This window comes from Canis lupus, chromosome 18 (assembly GCF_048164855.1).
Source record: "Canis lupus baileyi chromosome 18, mCanLup2.hap1, whole genome shotgun sequence".
NCBI lineage: Eukaryota > Metazoa > Chordata > Mammalia > Carnivora > Canidae > Canis > Canis lupus.
Genome location: NC_132855.1, coordinates 38,312,714 through 38,335,289, shown reverse-complemented (window position 1 = coordinate 38,335,289; position 22,576 = coordinate 38,312,714). Strand labels below are relative to the sequence as shown.

General features: G+C 39.8%; 1 protein-coding gene across 3 annotated transcripts; it reads right to left on the bottom strand.

Moving 5' to 3' along the window:
* Positions 1 to 1,802: 1,802 nt before the first annotated feature.
* ASNS (asparagine synthetase (glutamine-hydrolyzing)) lies at positions 1,803 to 17,902 on the bottom strand. 3 transcript variants are annotated; one of them, XM_072784052.1, is made up of 13 exons: positions 17,757 to 17,902; positions 15,020 to 15,055; positions 13,919 to 14,190; positions 9,462 to 9,699; positions 8,235 to 8,420; positions 7,873 to 7,974; positions 7,303 to 7,430; positions 5,885 to 6,011; positions 4,915 to 5,021; positions 4,121 to 4,221; positions 2,936 to 3,017; positions 2,693 to 2,848; positions 1,803 to 2,137 (listed from the first exon to the last, which is right to left on the bottom strand). In XM_072784052.1, the coding sequence occupies exons 3-13, from the start codon at positions 14,165 to 14,167 to the stop codon at positions 1,928 to 1,930; spliced, it is 1,686 nt and encodes a 561-aa protein (XP_072640153.1). In that variant the 5' UTR covers positions 14,168 to 14,190; positions 15,020 to 15,055; positions 17,757 to 17,902; the 3' UTR covers positions 1,803 to 1,927. The 3 variants fall into 3 exon arrangements, with proteins under 3 accessions (XP_072640153.1, XP_072640155.1, XP_072640154.1); XM_072784054.1 differs by lacking the exon at positions 17,757 to 17,902 and adding an exon at positions 17,278 to 17,510; XM_072784053.1 differs by lacking the exon at positions 17,757 to 17,902 and adding an exon at positions 17,282 to 17,510.
* Between the last annotated feature and the right edge of the window lie 4,674 nt (positions 17,903 to 22,576).

Genomic DNA, 22,576 nt, shown 5'->3' with positions numbered 1-22,576 from the left:
TCCAAATTCACAGCAGAGACCTGGGCTGTAATTGCAAACTGTCATGGGAGGGGATAGTCAGGAAAGAACACCACAAAGGCTCTGGAGCCAATCTGTCAAGTAACTTGGAGCTCCAGTACCTAGCAATTAGCTAATTGACTGAGCAATTGATTTAACGTGTATAAAATAGGGGTCCTAGGACTTACCTGTTCCAACTACTGTCCCTGTGTAAGAAACCACATAAAAGGTAATGGTGTCAAATATCCATTTATTACACTCAAGGAATTTTGAATCAGGAATTGGACACAGCATGCAGGGATGGTTTATCCCATGACTGGGGCCTCAGCTGAAGACTCAGAGCAGGAGTAGGAACCATTTGGAAGTTTACTGACATACTTGGTGATTGATGTTGGCTGTTGAGGGGTAGGGGTGGTGGTGGTGAGGTCAGCCCTAACTCTTACATGTGGCCTCTCCCTGTGCCTGGGCTTCCTTACAACATGCATCGAGAGAAAGCATAAGCCAAATCACCTTTTGTGACCTAGCATTGGAAGGCACAGCCTCACTTCTACTGGATTCAGCTAGTCAAGGCAATCTTGAAATCCTGCCCAAACTCAAGAAGGGAAATAAACTCCAGTCCTATTCGCTTTTCCCATCAAACATTCTTTTTTTTTTTTTTAGGATTTTATTTATTTATTCATGAGAGACAGAGAGAGGCAAAGACATAGGCAGAGGGAGAAGCAGGTTCCCTGTGGGGAGCTTATGTAGGACTCAATCAAGACCTGAGCCAAAGGCAGATGTCAACCACTGAGCCACCCAGGCATACCCCCCCATCAAGCATTCTTATGTTGACCTGTGCACTACCACTTTGCTCTTCAAAAGTGCCTATTAACTGAATATTTATTTATTTATTTATTTATTTATTTATTTATTTATTTATTTATTTATTTTATTTATTTTTATGATAGTCACACAGAGAGAGAGAGAGAGGCAGAGACATAGGCAGAGGGAGAAGCAGGCTCCATGCACCGGGAGCCCGACGTGGGATTCGATCCCGGGTCTCCAGGATCGCGCCCTGGGCCAAAGGCAGACGCCAAACCGCTGCGCCACCCAGGGATCCCTGAATTCATCTTTATAACATATTTCAAAATGTTGTCCCTAAACAACCAATAAGCACTTAAATACGAATCTAATTCTTTTACTTTTGCCACTTAGGTTTAGCATGCTTTTTCCTTTTATCAGAAATGCTTGGTTTGTTTCTCTACAGCAGGGCCCACAGGCTAAATCCAGCCTACTGCCTGTTTTTATAAACTTTGACGAGAACACAGCCATCTCCACTCATATGCATATTGTCTAGGTCTGCTTTTACAGTCCAGTCATAGAGTTGAACAGTTCTGATGGAGGGCTGTAAAGCCTAGAAGACTGATTGTCTCTTAAGAGTCTGCTGACCTCTGATCTAGCATAGCAGTTCTAAAAAAGCTGTTGGCTCAACAGAAAAAGGAGATAGAAATGGCTATTTCACAAAATAGAGCTGTCATGGACATCTACAATGGACCCAGCTGCCTGGCCAGCTGCTGGGGATAGAGAAAGGAAGAGGGGAAAGCTGGGAGAAGGCCACTAAGAGGAGGCGAGGACTGGAAGAGGGCCATGGTGGCACAAAACCCAAGTCTTCTGCAACAGCCAGAATGCCTGTGAGTGCCTGCAAATGTCTGATGGCTTCCCCCAGTCCTAAGCTCACTCTCTCTTATTGGAAAATAATAAAAGCTGCTCAGTTTCTAGTTACCCCTAATAAAGGGGCTATATGAATATAAACAATTACAGCAATGTTTCTGATTTGGGACTTTTATTTTCTTCATGCCCAATAAGCCTATGTGGTTGACATTCACAGCTCCCCTCTTACTCCCAAGCCCCCTACTCTTTATTGCCTTGTACTCGCTAGTGCAGAGGGCACCTAGGCTTTGGCAGCTGCCTTGTAATGGGCCAGAGTACGGGCAGAAGGGTCAGTGGCATTGATCCACCTCGGCATCCAGTAATGGGTCAGCCAGTCAGCCCGGCCGGGGTAGTGGCGTTCAAAGATTTGACGGTAGTAATAGCCCTCTTTAGTTTTAGGAGTATTGAAGGGAAATTTCTGGGCTGCAGCGGCCATCATTGCATCGTCAACCTGGAAGAGCATAAAAGCAAAATGGTTTTTTAAAGGGCACAGAAACACTTGTGTTTAATGTGGCTTCACAACAACAACAAAAGATAACCAAAAGGCATGATGTAAATTGCACAAGAGACCCTTTGAATAACCTTTCACTTAGAAAATGCTAAAATATCCTAATATACACAGTTGCAGTGACTTTTAAGGAACATTTTTGTGACTATCTGTAATACATGGTGGCTCTGAATGTAATACATGGTGGCTCTGAATTAAAGGAGTAATTCCTTTATTCAGGAATAAAACATTCCTGCCTGCCAGCAGCACCCAGCAGGTCCCCAATAATGTGTTAAATGGAGGTCAGTGATGGTTGGTAAGTCGCCTCTTTTGCTCTTTCAATTCTAGATGCTATTATATAATCCTTCATGCTATTGAAATCTTATGAAATTCTTATAAAAATATTGTTTACAGAGAATTTCTCCAACAGACACAAAACATTTAAACAAAATGGACAGCGACTACAACTCTGTGTCCACCATGCCCTATTCCCAAAAAATATTTCTAAAGACATTATACCTGATGTTCAATATATTCCTGCAAGATCCTAAACCAGGAATTCTTAACTGAGGTTATTCCATCACTGAAAGCTTCTTTTGGCCGCCAGAGAATGTCTTTAGGTATCAGATTGGAGTCCTCAAATGTCTCTCTCAGGAGATGTTTTTCTATTCCATTCTGACATGAAAACAAAGGAATGTCAGTAAAAGTTCCAAATATATTCAGTGTCAATGGACAGTTTTTATCTTGAATTGATTCACCTACCTTGGGAATTCTCATATCTGGTGGCAGGGACAAGTAATAGGAAGAAAATCGATGATCCAGGAAGGGGACTCTCAATTCAAGGCTTAAAGGGGAAAAGAAAATCTAAATCAAAATGAATATTTCGTGCCTGTCCATTTAGATTTTCCTTGAAAGTTTCTTAGCATTCAACCAGTCTTTAAATAATGTTAAGACAATGAAGTCATTTTTTGCAGTCCTCCTGCTTGTGCTACACTACTGCAAGAATACAAAAAAAATCTTCATTTAAAACAATATTACCTTATCAGAGTAAGACCAACTGTTTGACAATAATTTACTTTCCCCTGCATAAACAATTAAATGCACATCTCAAAAAGCAGAAAGAGTAAGAATCATGAGAGACCTGATCATTGAGAATGTACTTTTCCTATGAAAATCAAAATCAAAATCAAAATCTTTTCTTGGTGACACCATTTCTCATCCTATTAGAAACTGTAATAATTCAAAACTATTTACTACTAAATGACTAATTTACATAAAATTCAGTAGTGTTTCATCAAAGGCCACAACATGTTTCCGAAATCCTGGTGACTCTGGTTAAAACAAATGGATGAGATGATAACCATGGATTCAGTTCATTCCCCACACCATGGTTCATTATTTTCCAATCTAAGTGTGATTTAGTAGAAGCAACTAAAACATTGAAAATCGGTTGTCTATCATGTACAATAGTGTCTCATTCTCCAACATGACTGGCCACAAAGTGACAACTTTAGGCATCCAGAAATGGTATCAGAGAAACCTGTTTTATAATCTAATCAACCCTCTTGGATCCTCACTGCCCTGTACCCACACAGGGTCACCACAGAATCCAAGGGGCATGGCAGGCACTCAACACTTATTTCATAGGGATGTATCATCTTTAATTCTCTTAAAAAGTCTTAAAAAGAGCTACAATCTGCCTTCTTTCTCCATTGTTCTGATGGCAGCAGAGTGGGACTGTAGTAGTAGGTAGTCTAACCCTAAAGACCATCCCTTCCCCCTCATCAGTGCTGCAACAGCACTAGGAATAAGAGGAGCTTCAATTTCACCAAAAAAAAAAAAATCATACTTTGCAACATATAACCAAATTAAAACAAAAAAATCAGCTGTTGAGCTTTCTGACTTTTGAAGCTATCTTTATAATTGCTTCTCAGACTACTGAGTCACCCGTGGGCAGCTGTAGTGCGATCTGCCCGGAGAACATCGAACAAGTAGAGTTCCTTCAGAAGCCTCTCACTCTCCTCCTCGGCTTTCTCAGGAGAAGGAGCCTGTGTTACAAACAAACAGGTGAAGTTACAAATACACCAATAACTTTGCTTTGTGCACACAGAACAATCTATATTTCTTACTCTTTCCCACACTCCCGCTGTAATGGCAGGTAAGACAAAAAAGCTACACAAGGTTTGGGGAAGGGCGTCCCTGCTTGGTAAAACAGGCCTCCCTTCACACCAATCAGTTCGTGTCAGGCAATAAAATGGGACACTGTGGGCAATAACCACTCTGCCAGAGGATCTCAAGACATATTAGAACCACGATTCTCATGTTTACCCAGTTCTCAAAAATGCAGATAATCGGACACCATCAAGACTTCTTTCTCCCCCAGAAGAAATATAAAACAGAGTACCTCGGTGGCTCAGTTGGTTAAGTGTCTGCATGCCTTCAGCTGAGATCATGATCCCAGGGACCTGGGACTAAGCCTTGCATCAGACTCCCTGCTCAGTGGGGAGTCCGCATCACCCTCTACCCCTCCCCACTGCTCATGCTCTTTCTCTCGTATTAACTCTCTTTCAAATAAATAAAATCTTAAAAATAAAAAATACAAATCAGACACTATCTGGTTTCCTCACCTACATCACAAGATACTCAAGTGGTAGGGCTATAGTGAAAAGACAGACAATAGCAAACAAATTGTTCACTTTTCCTAGACTAGTGCCAATATCTCTCCATTTCAGAATGCTTACCTTGTGAAAATATATGTAACCCTGAGTCAGTTCATCTGAGCCTTCTCCAGAGAAGATCACCACGCTATCGGTATTCTTCCGAATGTACTTGGAAACTAAGTACATACCTTAGAAGAGGGACAGAAATTGTTAATGTCAACATAACTCTCTACCAAAAATGCCTTTTGTTTGGCTTTTGGAAACTACTAAGTTTTACTTCGATTGAACTCTGTATTAATGAAGTAGTCTCCAAAATAATGACCTTTTGTCTATAAGCCATTTTAATATACCTAATCCAGAAGTTGTACTGTTATAATGAAATAGCTCAAAATCATTCCAGAATTTCCTATACAGATTTTAATGCTTTTAGATCAAGAATGTCCATCTTAAAACTCTGTTAACCTGAACAATGACAAATACCTTAAAAAAAAAATAGCTTTCATATCAGTATCACTCTACAAAAATAATAGGAGTGGGGAATTTAGATAGTTTAGTTTCAATTTTTTTCCTAACACTCCCCATGCACCAAATTTCACAACAGAGTGGTTGTGAGAGTTTTGTTGTTGAGCCTTGTGATCACTTGGCTGACTGAAAGCTGTAGCTCACTGCCACTGCCCAGCATCAGGAGACAGTAGCCTCCACATGGTGCTAGCCTGGGGAAAGTATCCAAATTCAAAGTTGAAGTATGGTTTCTACTGAAAGGGTGTTGCTTTCACACCATCACAAAGTCAAACATTGTTTAAGTGGAACCGTGGTTAAGTGAAGGATCATCTGTAGTGATACCATAAGTGTGGAAGTGTATGTATTTATTCCTGTCCCAAAGAGATTCGGGGAATTCTTAAATGGTCTTGTCTTAAAATACTGCTGACCTAGGAATTTCATTTGCATTCATTCTCAAGTATTGTTTTTCAAACTGTTGTCTGAAATAATCTTTTAACCCTTATTATTTTTTCAGTATTAAAAATCTTTCTGTTATCCGAGAATACCTTACCTACTGAAGCACGAACTGTTGTAATATCGTAAGTTTCCAAGGAAAATATGACTTCATCCAGGACCTGAATGCCTTCCTCAGAATTAAAGAGGACTTCATGGTGTTCACTCCCAATATGATTTGCCACCTGATTATTTAAGAAACGTCCATACACTTGTTATTTAAAGAAAAGAACTGCTCTTGAGAAGGAAAGATGACAGTAGTTCACAGCGCATTATAAGTTAAAAGCAGTGAAAAATAAACCAGGCAAAATAGGGGAAATGATTCTCCAGGCCACCATATACACAGCTCCCTGGTCAGATTTTCTGGCCTCCCTCAGTCTCTGCCCTGACTCAACTAAGAGGTAGACAGCCCATCAGCTCCTTCTACTCCAAGACTTCAACCTAACCATCTAAAGTGTGCCCCCTACACACCGAAGTTACCTACCTCCTCTCTCTCTAGTCCAATGGGACCCCATTCTAACCATGGCCCCCTATTGGCCCTCCAGCAATGTTTTACATTACATTCAGGATAATATTCCTAAAGGGAGTGCCGCCACCACCACCCTTTTTTCTTTGGCTATTTTGAATTCTATCAGCATTGATAACTTACTTTGAGACTGCACTCTAGCTCTTTCTCATCCATTCTACATAAGTTCTTCTAGAGTAGGAATAAGGTCTCCTGAACACTGAATATATATTATATGTATAAGGTCCCTCCCCACCCCATAATCCTAACACACAGTATTTTATTAAAAACAGAAAAAAAAATAGTAGCTAATGTTTACAAAGTACTTACTACATGCTATGTTCTATCCTATGTTCTTTATATGAATTCTATCATTTTTACCACAAAACTATTCCATAGTAGATACTATTATTCCCATTACAGGGATCCCTGGGTGGCGCAGCGGTTTGGCGCCTGTCTTTGGCCCAGGGCGCGATCCTGGAGACCCGGGATCGAATCCCACATCGGGCTCCCGGTGCATGGAGCCTGCTTCTCCCTCTGCCTGTGTCTCTGCCTCTCTCTCTCTCTCTCTCTGTGACTATCATAAATAAATAAAAATTAAAAAAAAAAAAAAAAGATTTTTTATTCCCATTACATATATGACGAATTACATGGCAGAGGTAGGATTTGAAACCAATAGTCAGGCTTCAAAGTGTGCAGTCATAACCACTATACCACATCTTTACGTTCAAAAAGAATTATTATCATGGGATTTTTAGGATTGCACAAACCTTGGTAGAAGTACCCAAAGGAGTGTGTACAACACAGTTGATACTCAACAGGTATTTCATTCCATTTTAATATCCTTAATTTAAACTAATTACCTGAGTCAGTACAGGAGCATAAATAAGCATAGAATTATTAATTATTGGCTTGATTTTTATTCTAACAGGTATGTCTTAACTAAATAATGGGGAGAGACAGTGTCTTACCTTTCTAGCTGCTAGTAAATCAGTACTGTCTTCCATGCCAATTGCAAATGTCTGGAGAGGGTACTGAACATGGGCCTCTTTTAGTTGCTTTAAGAGGGTGGCAGCAACCAGACTGGAATCTAAGCCCCCTGTGAGTAAGACCGGAAGTACACGGGTTATGTGCCTTGCATAAGGGAGGAACAGGTGGGATTTATAATCCTGTTAGGCTCCAGGTTTTGAGTTTTACCACTTAAAAATCCCCAAGTTTTATAGACTAAAAATTAACTTTAATAAAAGAAAATTCTAACATATATTACCTGAGATAATGGTTATAGTATTTGAATTGGTTTAAAAAATCACTACACACGATTCTAAAGAATGTATATTAGCTCGCTCATCGCAGTGATTATAACAGAACCTGACATTGCTATATAACTATGAATATTAAATGCAGCTTACAGAAATCATTTTCAATCTACAATGGAGGGAAGATTAAATCATAAATATTTTATAGTCAAAACCTCAGGGATAGCTATAAATCATTTAGTTAAATACGCATGAGATATAATTAGGCTTTTTAACAGCCTTTACCTGATAAAAGGCAGCCAATCCTTCTGTCTGTCATCAAGCGTTTCTTAATGGCATTGTCAAAAAGGATCCGGAGGTTGTTCTTCACAGTTTCTATCTCAAAACCTATAAACACATAAAATAAATAAACAATTCCAGAAAATCTTGGTCTGAATTATTTACTGAAACGTGGTACACAATCATCTGTATCTATAATGATGACATGTGCTCAACCGCGGAATTTGCCAAATCCCAATGCACCACCTCCAAATTAAATAGGAAATAGCTCTTCAGACTCGAACCATTCCAGTGACATGATAGTATCATTTTCTTTTTTCCTTTTGGGGGAGACAGGTAGGGACTAGGCGAGTGGGAGTATCTACTACCTGGAAACAGTTTCTCCACATTGTCGTAGAGGGCGTGCAGAGGTTCATCTCTACAATGATGATATTTGACCATTTCCACAGATGCAACTTTGCCATTTGGCTTTAAATCCAAAACTTCATAATGTCCTGGGAGAAAAGGCTCCACTTTTAGAAAAGGAGTCGTGGAGTGCTTCAAGTTAACAAGACCTACGAATTCAAGAAGATAATTTTACTCAAGATACAATGCACAATAACTTTCAGTTACTTATTATCCCCTAAATTCCTATTTTCCCTTTTTAATATAAACATATGTCTATTAGATGAGCAAAATATAGAAAAATTAACCCAAATACTACTATCTACTTACTAGAGAGGGCACAGTAGTAGAGATATACAGCAAGGCTGCACTGATTTCTAGTAATTCAAATAGGAAAATCAGCAATGTTCAATATCTTCTCCCTAGCTGAAATTTCAAATCAAGAGAATCTATTTTCTATAATAAATTAAATATAAAAAGATACATTAAACAGAGAGATCGACTTGAAATTACTCATTTTATGTTATCCTGGGAGTCATTTCTTTGACTGAGGTATTTTACGAAATAGCCATGGTTCCTAGACCTTTGACAGGCAAAATGATCCACTAAGAGATCGACTTTACTTTAAAGTTGGATATTAAGAAGTCAGGCATCTACCTCTTAGTTATTACATACTCTGTAATGTTAACAGTATAATCTAAAGTTCCTCAATAAGTTTTCACAGAGAGTAACCAACCTGACACCACCATAATCTTTGATACAAAATCAATGTTATATTATAAATAGGAATAGCCTATCTAAATGCTCATTATGATTTACAATGTGAATTTGTCAGCCTAGTAATCTGTCTTATTGAATTCAAAAACCAGATTGGACTCAGATCCCATCACTAGCTAGCAGACCTCAACAGAGCCATATAACTTCTATGGGGGATGAAGAGTAATTTAAAAGTTTTAACTAGGCAATACCATGAATGGATTAGTTTTTGATATATTATTCTAAAAGCACTGAGACTATGTTGGCAAACCAAACTTCAATAAAAAAATAATAAAAATTAAATAAAATTTAAAAAATAAATTAAAAATAAAAGCACTAAGAAACAGTCATTTGAAAACTTTTGGAGTGCCCATTATGATATTCAGAAATATGATCTAGAGAAAAACACAAAACCAGAGCAATAATGAAAACCCACAGAAAAATTCTATCATTACCTTTAGCTTCTGAACACACAGCCAAAAATCCATCTTCTGTCATGGCTTTAAACAAAGGCCTGACTCCATAAGTATCTCTGCCCAGGAACACTTTCTTATTGGCAGTATCCAGCAAAATAAATGCAAATACCCCATCCAACATACAAACTGTTTGTTCAATTCCTCCTTTGTCGTATAGATGAAGGATTATCTCACCATCCACTTTGGTCTGGTATTCAAATTCAAAATGGTGTTGCATCTTATAAAAGTATTAATAAAATAAACATGTTAAAATCTGTGTGCATTCACTAATAATTTTTCATTGCAAGTTGGTGCAATACTTCCGTGTTCTATAAGCATGCACTTTAGTGGAATTACAGCATTATCAAGATATAATTTGTTTGAGGTCACAATTCTGCAAATTCTTTATAACATAGAGCTAAGTCCATGAAAATTTTTGTTGCATTTTCATAAATGCAGTGTATCAAAACAATCCTGTGTGGACAGATAGAAATGCATATTACATTATGTGCTATGTCTGTAATACACATATATTTACAGCTGTACGTGAGGCAAATAGGATGTCCCCTTGCCATGACACTAAAAATGTGCTGCCACAACTGTAGTATTTTGGCTTGGGAATATAATATCAGCTAAGGTTTTTCCAGTTCAGTCCCAAAGACCTGCCTACAAAAATGGAAAGCAAAAGGACAAATATAGTTGGTTCTGGTCCCTGACAAGTAGATGATTCCATCACAACAATAAAGACATGGTGCAAACAAAGCTGCTGGTCCCCAGGGAATGACCGTTAATATTCAGTTTTTGTACCACTGCAGTGGCATTAAAGCTACTACTTCTCACTGAGGGACAAAATGACAGGGAGGCTTTAGCAGCTCACACCCCCCCAAGGCACAGCAAAGTGACAGTCATGACCACTGAGTGCAGAGGGTTTGATTACATTACACCTGGACTCTGTGGCTCTCCAACACCACTGGCAAAGACGGTGAAAAGAACTCAGAGAATTCCTCTTTCTGCGAACTTACTCATATTTTAGCTGACAATGGAGAGAAGTTCATATAAACAAAATGAGGTAGAAATCCTGGATAAGTTTAAACATTAAAATAAGTTTCTAAAATTCAAAAAGAGAATCTATGTTTGTATACATATGACCTATAATCATGCTTCACAATCATGTTCACTCTACGATTTGTGAAACTTCCGTCTATGAGCATTCAGAATGACCCAAAACATGGGTTTTGGCTGCCTCCAGCGACTACAAAGCCACTTCCGGTTCACCTCCCCCTACTCTGAGAGACCATCTGGGAAGATCCTGTCACTAGCAGGTGGGTTTGGAAGCAGTCTTCTGCTGACCCTTCTGGGCTTAGGCATTGGAAAGATGAATATACCCCAAAGCATTTAATGATTTCGGTAAGCCACGGCCTCCCTAATCTATCCTCCATTGCCACCATGTCAGCACTGCTCTTTAGCTAAAGCTAGCAGGTAATTTATTGGTTAATGATTCCCATGTACCACTATTCACCCTCCTGAAACCACATGGGTAAAAGCTACACTGGGATAAAAGCCCCTATCTCTTGCCCCCATCCAGAAATCACACTGCCATTTGACCTGCTGGTTGTAAGCCCCTAATGCTCCCTGCAGAGACTCTTCTCTGCCCCAGACTCCACTCAAATTTCTCCTCTCTTTCATTTATTCTCCTCCATGCCTAACATACCTCCAGCTATATTTTATTAGCAGGAATAAATTTTCTTTTCTGTAAAAAAAAAAAAAAAAAAGAGGGGCGTTGAAGTTTATGTTGCAGCATACTTTATATACGCCTAAAATGGCCATCCACCTAGACAAATTTCTGGGTGCTCACACTGCATAAGCTTAGATGATTGGTAGAAACAATGGAATGTCTATGCTTTTGAAAATATCTTTTTTTTGAAAATATATTTGACTAATTTAGAATAAAAACACTTTTGAAACATTTATCATTTTCTAACTTTTCAATAAAAAACATAAAAGCAGCAAAGTTGTTGTTCAAGTAAAACAAGGTATTTCCTATATCTTTTCAGGTGAAAATCAGGTTAAAATTGCCATAATGCAATCCAGCATTCTTGTGTATATGGTATTAACTTGGAAGGAAGTAGGAAAGTAGTCTTAACTATTTCCTTCCTGTACTCTCACTAGTGTGAAACTCCATTCTTACTTACTTTTCACCATTTTATCTCTAAGCACCTAGAAAGAGGATGCCTGTGTATAATACACCCTTAATAAATGTATGAAAGGAATCTAAATAACTATAAAAACTTCTCAAATGAGAAGCCTATGATTCGGAGTATTCCTATAAGCATATAACAAACATCAAAAGCTATCACCCAGAGAAAAATGTCCAAAGGGTAACTAGAATGTAAATCCCTACCTGGGAATGATAGACCTAACATATCAAGACTCAAAAAGTATCAAGGAACAACTAACTGTATGAAGTATGAATGCTATCTGGATTCAAACAAAACAGCTATAAAAATATCCTTGGTGGGGATGCCTGGGTGGTTCAGTGGGTTAAAGCATCCCAACTCTTGATTTTGGCTCAGGTCATAATCTCGGGGTCTTGAGATCAAGCCCCATGTGGGGTTCTGCACTGGGCATGGAGCCTACTTAAGAGTCTGTCTTTCCAGGATACCTGGGTGGCTCAGTGGTTGAGCATCTGCCTTTGGCTCAGGCCATGATCCTGGGTCTGGGATTGAGTCCCGCATCGGGCTCCCTGTGGGGAGCCTGCTTCTCCCTCTGCCTATGTCTCTGCCTCTCTCTGTGTGTCTCTCAGGAATGTATAAATAAAATCTTTAAAAAAAAAAAAAAAAGATTTTCTCTTTCCCTTTGCCTCTGCCCCTGCCCACATCTTCCTACTGCCCAAAAAATAAAAAGATATTCTTGGCACACTTGCAGAAATTTAATATGAACTGAATATTAAATGGTTCTATTAATTCTTAGGTTTAATAGTATTGGTGTTAGGTAGAGGAATGCCCTAATTTTTAAGAGGAAGTGCTTATATATTTACGAATAAAGTGTCACATCTATAGTATACTCTAAAATGATTCAGCCAAAAAAAAAAAAAAAAAAATCAATGCCTAGATATATATACAGAAAGAGACAAACAGAGCAGATATGGTAAAACATTAACAGTTATACAATCTAGGTTCTCGTTCTGTTCTTTTTTACATGTTTGAAATTTTCAAAATTAAAATCTGGGGAGGACGGTGGCAAACAAAAGATTACTTGGAAATTTTAGATTAAAAAAAATTTTTTTTAAGATCTTATTTATTGATTCATGAGAGACACACAGAGAGAGAGAGAGAGAGAGAGAGAGAGAGAGAGGCAGAGACACAGGCAGAGGGAGCAGGCTCCATGCAGCGAGCCTGATGTGGGACTCGATCCCTAGTCTCCAGGATCAGGCCCTGGGCTGAAGGTGCTAAACAGCTGAGCCACCCGGGCTGCCCCTAGATTAAAAGATTTATGAAACACTAGCTAAACAATTCCAGATTGGAAGGTTCTTAGCCAATTTGGCTTCCTGAGGTCAGAATTTCCACTCCCTCACCACTCTCATCCTGAGTAAGCTTTCACCAGATTAGGAAGCTGTTCCAATTTTAATACTGCTAAAAAATCACTTCTTGCACTCTGTTGCATCTGGCTACCCTTCTGGCATGTGGCTCTATGTAAGTGCAATATGCAGAGCAATAAATATCATAAGGGCAGGATTATATAAAACCTACAAGTATGATTACCTCCAAACAATTAAACTCTATACCTACCCTAAAATTCTCCCATCTTACTACTCTTAGAATGATAGTCCAACTCCTTACCAACTCCTTCTTGATTGAGTCCTGCTGATCCTCCTAACCCCACCTTCCTACCTACTCCCCTTGTCACAATCCCAGGGCTGCTTCCTGCCACAGGCTTCTACACATGCTATTCCCTCTGCATGAAAAGTTCTTTCCAGCGCTGATAGTTGATCACGGTCCATTAGGTATTCGTTCAAAAGTGTCCCTTCCTCTGATCAGGCCTTCTCTGATCATGCTTATTGACACTGAATCTCCCACATCATCCATGTTTTCAGAATATTTATCATATGTAAAAGGAATTTTTTTTGTCTTTGATTTTAAATGGAACAAAGCTCCATCAGACCTACCTCTCATACTTACTATTATATCCCTAGCACCAAACATAGACTCTAATTAATAATCAAATTCATAAAAGGAAAAAAAATTCTGAGTTAAAGAATTACAATCCTCAATTTTGGTTTTTTTTTTTTGTGACCAGCTCATTTGACCTCTTTGTGCATAAGTGCATAGTCTTTATAACTGCAGCAAATGAGGGACATGGAAACTGAAAAGTAGAAAGCTTTATACAAAATATTTAAAAATTATAACCAACTAGCTCTGAGGTTTAATCACATCCAGATACCTTCTGGTTTTATTTACCTTCTTGTGGTTGTAGATTTCACCATTGTAACAGAGCCACAAATAAGGATATTTCTTTACTCGAATTGGCTGCATTCCAAACAGCTGGTCAACCACTGCCAACCGATGAAATCCAAAGCAGCAGTTGGTGTATCCATTGACATTCTCAAAACGAAATGCATCTGGACCCCTGTGTGCAATCTTCATAGCACTCAGGCACTGCACAGAAAGGCAGTCATCACTGCCAAAGAGGGCCCAAATCCCACACATGGTGCAATGGAGCTACGGGCTTTCTATGAAGAGAAGAACAGGTCAGCTAAATATTCAATATCCATTCCAAATCTGTATTAAATCTTAATTCCAAAAACTGGCATACTCCACTTCAAAGGCTGAAACTTAAACTATCTCGTCTACAGCAATTTTCCATTAAGCCGCCAAGCACACAGGAGTTGAGAATGATTTAATTTGTGTATAAGCAGGGCACCTGGGTGGATCAGTGGGTTAAGCATCTGCCTTGAACTCAGGCCATGATCCCAGGTCCTGGGATGGAGCCTTGAGTGGGGCTCCCTGCTCAATGGGAGGTTTGCTTTCCCCTCTCTCATTGCCCCTCCCCTCCATTCATGCATACACACTCTCTCTTTCAAATAAATAAATAAATAAATAAATAAATAAATAAATAAATAAATAAATAAAATATCTAAAAAATAATAATAATTTACATACAAGTATTCAGAAAAAATGCATGACCTTTACATCTGGCCAGCTGTAGCAGTCTGGCACCCTGTTGAAGCCTGCATATCTCTCACCTTGAGACTTGGTCAGCTAGAGCTCAGAGCAGAGGGAGTCATGCCATATTCTAGGTTTACTTTTAAGATAAAGATACATGTCCAGGCTGGCTCAAATCTAGTGAGATTCCCCATCCCACTCTCTACATCCCAGAATCTCAGAGGCCCTCAAAAATCCAAGAGACTCAAAGTACTACCACAGTTCCCTCTGAGGTCTCTTTGACAATTAAATGTCCTATCTTTACCTGTATGGAGGGTAAAAAAGATCATACATACTTGCTCAAGTGTGATATTAAGATATACAGCTAGTACAAGAATTTCACAACTTCTGGCTTACCTCTAAGTGATCTATTCAAATGTGATGAAAGAAATTCTAAAGAGAAAAAAGAAAGGCATGTTATCTAGGATCAGATATCCTGGCTGTATAAGAAAAAAAAAAAATTTAGGTTGATAGAGCTGCATAATGTTCATCATCAAAATGTTCCAAAAGACAAAAATATTGGAGAATATTTTTATCTCAAGGTTGCCTTGGTTCATAAGAAAGCAAAGTAAGTGGCACATAAACAGCAACATCATCTCTGAAAAACAACTTGGCCATCCCTATAGGCTAAAAAACAAACAATTCCTACAAATGTTACCTTGCAATTTCATATTCTCAACTGTGAAATAAAGGGTTGTTTTATCTGGATGCTGTCAGCCAGGTATTTTACCAAAATATCTCGAACTTAGAAACTATTTGGGATTTTTTTTTTCTTTTTCTTTTCTTTTTTTTTATTTGGGAATTTTTAATTCAAAATTGCAGCCAATGCCTAATTTGAGACAAAATTATCAAGAAAATTTATACATTTAAGTTACACCAGTCAGTTTGGACAATCCTCTGAGGGTGTTTGTATCTAAGTGAACCAAAGCTTGTTTAGCCTTTTAACAAGACCATATCAAACTGATGAAAAGTAGGGACTCAAACAACATGAAGTGGCACGTGTCCTATGTAGTCCCTTCCATGCACTTGGCCAAATAGCTTCTTCTTTTTTTTTTTTTAAGATTTATTTATTTATTTATTCATGATAGACATAGAGAGAGAGAGAGGCAGAGACACAGGCAGAGGGAGAAGCAGGCTCCATGCCAGGAGCCTGACGTGGGACTCAGGATCACGCCCTGGGCCAAAGGCAGGCGCCAAACCGCTGAGCCACCCAGGGATCCCCTGGCCAAATAGCTTCTAATGGGATTTTTGAGATTAGGGGAAATTTACTTAGATTGAAATGATATGACTACTGATAAGCCAGGTTTCACTCTATACCAGTTAAAAATGGACTGAGACAGTGCTTTGAAAATCACAAGAGGGGGACGCCTGAGTGGCTCAGTGGTTGAGCGTCTGCCTTCAGCTCAGGGTGTGATCCTGGGATTAGGGATCAAGTCCCACATCAGGCTCCTTGTAGGGAGCTTGCTTCTTCCTCTGCCTGTGTCTCTGCCTCTGTGTCTCTCATGAATAAATAAAAAAAAATCTAAGAAAAAAAAAAAAGAAAAGAAAATCACAAGAGGTCATTACTGAATCATTTACCCGTCTTCCTAATGCAGCTTAGTGAATCCCACTATTAAGTCTACTATAAGGAACACACATTAAGCACTAGAGGAGCAAGAAGGGGAACACACATTAATTAGGAAGCACACTTCCTTCTGCAGCAGGAAAAAGCACATTAAAACTATTACCTATTTTTATTGGACTCTTACTTGCAAAGGTCCTACTTGCGTGCTTTTTCCTTCTGCTATTACCTGTTCCCAGGAATTCTCTGTATTTCCTCATAAACTTCTAGAACAGTGCTGTCCAGTAGAAACGTGAGCTACATATGGCATTTTAAAAACACTAGTAGCCCCATTAAAAAAAGTAAATAGAAACAGGGACGATAACTTGAAATATGTTTTAACATAATATACCAAAAATAGTATTTCAGTAGGTAATCAGTATAAAAAATTATCAAGATACATTGCCTTTCTCTATTAAATCGTCAACATCTGGTGTGTCTTACACTTACACCACACCTCAATTTGAACGAGTCAGCATTTCAAGTTCTCAGTAGTTACATGTGGGCTGAATTGGACAGTGCTGCTTCGGTGCATTTGATTTCGAGGCTGCTTACCAACTACCTCACCATATTGTTTTATTTTTGCATTAAGATATCAGCAACCGACTCCTGGACAGGCTCAAGACTTAAGTTATTATTATTATTTTTTAATCTTACAGCAATTTGATCAATGAGAAAAGGGTCATGAGTGCTTTTAAATGGTTAGGCAAGGCACCCAGGGCAATGGCCTATGAAGAAATAATGTAGGCCAAGGGCCCAGAAGAAAACGGTCCTTTTATTCAAAAGAGTAACATTAATCTGAAACTAGCCCTACGGAATAGATATCCATGAGAAAGGCAAGTCAGTTCTTTTGCTTTGTTCCATGCCACTCCGCCTGTCGCCCTGACAGATCTCTTCTGGGTGAGGTTTGCTCAAGTCACTTGTGGAGTCCTGCAGCCTGGCGGGGAGGGTGGGGAGGGTGGGGAGAGGGAGGGGAGGAAACGGGTGGGGCGAGCCGGAGGTGAGGGGCACGTACAGACCCTTAGGCGTGGACAGACGGCCCGGGGATCCGACCAGCGGCTGCGCCGCCCGAAACTCCGACTGCCCCGCAGCCACGTGCAGCCGCCGGCCGCTTCCCCGGACTGCGAACATCTCCACAGGCTTCGGTGCAATAGGATTACAAGCTGTGAGATGTACCGGGGCCCGGGTGGGCCGCAGCCCGGCCTCCCCTCTGCCTTTCCCCGGGCCCCCTCCTCGCGGGGCCGGGAGCGAGGTGTTCGCTCCCCCGCGGGCTCCCAGGTGCGCCACAATCGGCCCCGCCCCTCGAGCCGCAGGAGCCGCAGGAGCCGCAGGAGCCGCAGGAGCCGCAGCGCGGGCAGGCGGCGGCCGCCTCGGGCCCGGGGCGCGCAGGTCGGCAGCAGCGCCCCGGCCGCCTCCTCGGCCTCCCGCCCCCTCCCCGGGCCGGCCCGGGCCACGCCGGGAGGGCGCTGCGCTGGGCGGCCGGGCCTGGCTTACCTGGGCTCCGGCGGAGGCGTCGGCGGGAGGCGCCGGGTAGGGGCTGCAGGTTGCGGGCGGGGCGGCGGGCCTGCTCGGCTTTCTCCCGGCCTCGCTCCTGTAATGCTTGCGGGAAGTTTCATCATGTCTGTGGGCGCCAACCAGCGCGCAGGGGCGTGGCCCACGATGCGAGACCTTGGCGGGGCGGAGCAGGAGCGGGGAGCAAGGACCGACTGCTCCGTTCCAGCTCCTTAAAGTGTTAGCGCACCTGCTGGAGGGGAGAGCCTCAGAGGTCTAGCCGGGTGCCCCGCTGACACCTAGGGTGACCTCACCTGCTCTTCTGGCCATGAGGAGGTCTTCTGCCCTTGGCTTGTTCTTTGGGAAATCATCGCCAAATTGATCAGCGTCCCCTTCGCATCAGATCTCCCTCATATCCTTAATTGCAAAGGTTTTAGGTGCACAGGTATCCACTGCGCTCTAACAAAAAGGCCCGCATGGGTACCTGTTTTTGCTACCTGAAAGAAATCAGAAGAGGATTTTTGCTTTTAGGGGGGAAAGGCGAAAAATGAAAATAGCGTTCAGTTTTTATTTGGCAGCCAGCATGGATGGAGCAGCAAGAATGGCACTGCCAAGTTCCCTCCCCAGATCTGCACTCAGCATCAAGGTGCCCTAGCTTTGAACAATGTCTTAGAGCATCTGTGCTTTATCTCTATTTATATCGTGCATTCGTTAGCAGGATGTGTCCTAAGGTGTCAGAAAGGCCTAAGAGAGGTTATTTTGAGGATCTAAGAAAACCCATTTTCCATGTAAAGTAATGAATGGTAACTGCTTCTTCATTTTATGTCATTTCGGCTTACAAAATGTTTCATAGGAACACTCTACTTTGAGATAACAGGGAAACCTGTACTTCAGTTTCCCCTTGACTCCTAAGAGAGCATCCGATACATAGACGTGTATGTATACATACAGAAAGATCTGTCCTATTAATAAATAATGGGGCAGATGGGAAGAGCTGGAAGGATATCATCTTTTTATTAACTATGAGGTAGATTTCACTGTCTTCTACCTCAGACGTAATTAAATTTCTCCCCCCTCTGGATATCAGATCAGTGAATTTTTATTTTGTGTTGGATCATCATCAAACTTGTGATGCCGTTATATTCGCCTTCAATTAGATAGTCACTTTCCTGGTTGTGTTGACTTGACCTTTTGAGCCTCATTAGCAGCTCAGTGGATACCACTAGGTAGATTCTCAAACCTGTATTCAATTGGATTCAATTCTTCATGGTATTTTGTCATTGACAAATGTCAGTTTCAGGAAAGGATGGAGTTCCAGTCTGAATTTTACCACTAACTACTTCTATAACCATAGGTATGTTCTATAACCTCTCTAGGTTTCCATCTTGAAAGGAAAGTAGAGATTGCCAGGGGTCATTCCAGCCCTAAAATTCTAAGCACTAAAGTGATGAGCATTCTGTAGAACCCTAGCACCCAAGAAGGAAACTTTTTTTCCATTCCCACAATATCATGTCTTTTTGAAACTCAAAATAACTTTACAATCTGGATAATTTTACATTAGGCCCAGGTAGAATTATCCAAATTCACTCACCTGCTATTTGTAGATCCAGGATGTGAAATCAGGTTCATCGGGATCCACAGGACATTCTCTTCTGATCATATTCTGCCTATGGAATAGGTTCACAAGAAGAACTGGGTCATACTGACAGAAGAGCAAGGATTCTCTCTTATGTTTGCTAAACATGAATGATTTACATTCAGAATCAAATATATGTTCTTTTCCAGATTTCATCCCCACTCTTATATTGGAACATTACCCTAAAATTAGATCTTTTTCCTTTTTATTATCTGCACTAGAGTTTAAAAGGGAAGACTCTCCATTTTGAAGGCATTGTTGAACTGGTACCAGTACTGCCCTCAAATTTGTTACACAGTACAGGGAAAGACTCGTCCTCCGAAATCAATTTTTTTCTTTTTTTAATTTAAGTTTTTATTTTAATTCCAGTTAGTTAACATACAGTGTTAGTTTCAATTGTACAATACAGTAATTCAACAAGCCCATACATCACCCTGTGCTCATCATGACAAGTGTACTCCTTAATCCCTAACACCTACTTACTCCATCCTCCCACCCACCTCCCTCTGGTAACCATCAAATTATTCTCTATAATTAAGAATCTCTTGCTTTCTCTCTCTCTCTCTCTCTCTCTCTCTATTTTTTTCCCTTGTTTGTTTCTTAAATTCCACATTAGTGAAATCACATGGTATTTGTCTTTCTCTGACTGACTGATTTTGCTTAGCATAATACTTCTAACCCCATCTATGTCATTGTAAATAGCAGGATGTCATTCTTTTTTATGGCTGAATAGTATTTCATTGTATATATACCACATATTCCTTATCTATTCGTCAGTCTATGGACACTTGGGCTGCTTCTATATCTTGGCTATTATAAATAATGCTGCTATAAACATAAGAATGTATGTATCCCTTTGAATTCTAGCATGATTGCTTGGTCATAAGGTAGTTCTGTTTTTAACTTTTAAGGAACTTCTATACTATTCTCCACAGTGGCTGCACCAGTCTGCATTCCCACCAACAGTATGAGTGTTCCTTTTTCTCCATATATTCTTCAAAACCTGTCTGTGTTGTTGATTTTAGCCATTCTACAGGTGTGAGGTGGTATCTCATTGTAGTTTTGATTTGCATTTCCATGATGGTAAGTGATGGCAAACATTTTTTATATGTCTTTTGACCGTCTGAATGTCCTCTTTGGACATTGGACAATCCTCATTGTCTGTTCATATCTTCTGACTATTTTTAATTAGATTATTTGGTTTTGGGGTGTTGAGTTGTATAAGTCCTTTATATATTTTGGATACTAACCCTTTATTGGATATGTCATTTGCAAATAAATCTCCCATTCAGTAGGTTGCCTTTGGTTGATTGTTTCCTTTACTGTGCAGAAGCTTTTCATTTTGATGTAGTCCCAATAGTTTATTTTTGGTTTTGTTTCCCTTGCCTCAGAAGACTTATCTTGAAAGATAAGCCTATGCCAAAGAATTACTGCTGGTGTTCTCTTCTAGGATTTTTATGGTTTCGCATTTCCCATTTAGGTCTTTAATCCATTTTGATTTTTCTTTTGTGTATGATGTAAGAAGTGGTCCCATTTCATTTTGTATGTTGCTGTCCAGTTTTCCAAACACCATTTGTTGAAAAGACTATCTTTTTCCCATTGAATATTCTTTCTTGCTTTGTTGAAGATTAATTGACCATATAGTTGTAAGTTTATTTCTGGATTTTCTATTCTGTTTTATTGATCTATGTGTCTATTTTTGTGCCAGTAATATATTGTTTTGATTACTATAGGCTTGAAATATAACTTGAAGTCCAGAATTGTGATGCTTTCAGCTTTGCTTTTCTTTTTCAAGATTGTTTTTGCTATTCAGGGCCTTTTGTGGTTCCATACAAATTTAAGACCATGAAAAATGCTGTTGGTATTTTGATAAGAATTGCATTAAACCTGCAGATTGCTTTGGGTAGTAGAAATGTTTAACAATATTTGTTCTTCCAATCCATGAGCATGGAATGTCTTTCCTTTTCTTTGTGTTATCTTCAATTTCTTTCATCAGTGTTTTATAGTTTTCAGAGTACAGGTCTTTCACCTCTTTGGTTAGGTTTATTACTATGTATTTTATTATTTTCCGTGCAATTATAAATAGAATGGTCTCAAAAACCAATTTCTAAGGCCTAAAATGTCTTTAGAAAATATAAACCAGGCAGCCCCGGTGGCGCAGCGGTTTAGCGCCGCCTGCAGCCCAGGGTGTGATCCTGGAGACCGGGATCGAGTCCCGAGTCTGGTTCCCTGCATGGAGCCTGCTTCTCCCTCTGCCTGTGTCTCTGCCTCTCTCTCTCTCTGTCTCTCTGAATAAACAAATAAAATATTAAAAAAGAATCCAGAAGGTCTATGTTAAAAAAAGAAAGAAAATATAAACCAAGTTGGTACATAAAGTCGAAATATATTAGTGTTCCTAAACATCTTAAGTATGAGATTCCGTTTAGAATCACAGAAAAGTTTCTCTTGACCTCACCCCAAAAGATAGTGGGTTTTTAGTATTCTTTTGATAGAGTAAAAAGTACCATGATTAAAAACAAAACAAAACCAATAATATATCAAGACTTCATACCACTCTCAAATAAATTCGTACTTTATTAGTCACATCAGCACCAAAATAAACTGATAAATAGTAAAATGTGTAAGACACACTAAGATCTTATACAGTCAGTGCTTATAGAGTACACAGGTTTGAAATCCCCCTACAGTACACTGCCAACTAGTTTACAGATTGCCAAGAATATAAATTCCACACAGAGCGTGTAGTGAACACTTAGTAGTTGACAAGCAAGACCAAAGATGGTAGATGACTAAGTTCTAAGGTTCCTTATTGCCCTAAAGTCTTTAGCCAACTGTGATTTTGCCGTATCCTAATCTACATAATAGGTCCGAAAGCTGAGAACAATGTAGGAAAGAAGGTATTCTATCCACATATTACCAATGTAAAACTAAGAATCAGAGAAGTTGAAGGATTTAGCCAAACAGTCTGGATTAAATTATCAAGAATGGAATCATAACCTGTATAAAACCCAGAGCCTATTTCCTTTACCACCCTGTCTATGTAGTGGAAGACATATTTGATAGGTTATCTAGGTTATCTAGGGTCATTTGTTTTTCAGATTATCTTCTACTTGTATGTCCAGAGCCACTCCATCCTTTCCCACTTCACTTTGTGGCCTGGCTCCCTTACCCTCCTCTTCTTATGGAA

Bases quoted from the DNA above. Each gene is read 5' to 3' on its own strand.
- ASNS (XM_072784052.1), bottom strand. From the start codon at position 14,167: ATGTGTGGGATTTGGGCCCTCTTTGGCAGTGATGACTGCCTTTCTGTG. The intron at 7,431-7,872 runs GTAAAGGCTGTT...TCTTACTCACAG, and splicing joins GATTGGCTGCCTTTTATCAG to GGGGCTTAGATTCCAGTCTG. The intron at 5,022-5,884 runs GTAAGGTATTCT...CCCTCTTCTAAG, and splicing joins AACAGTTCGTGCTTCAGTAG to GTATGTACTTAGTTTCCAAG.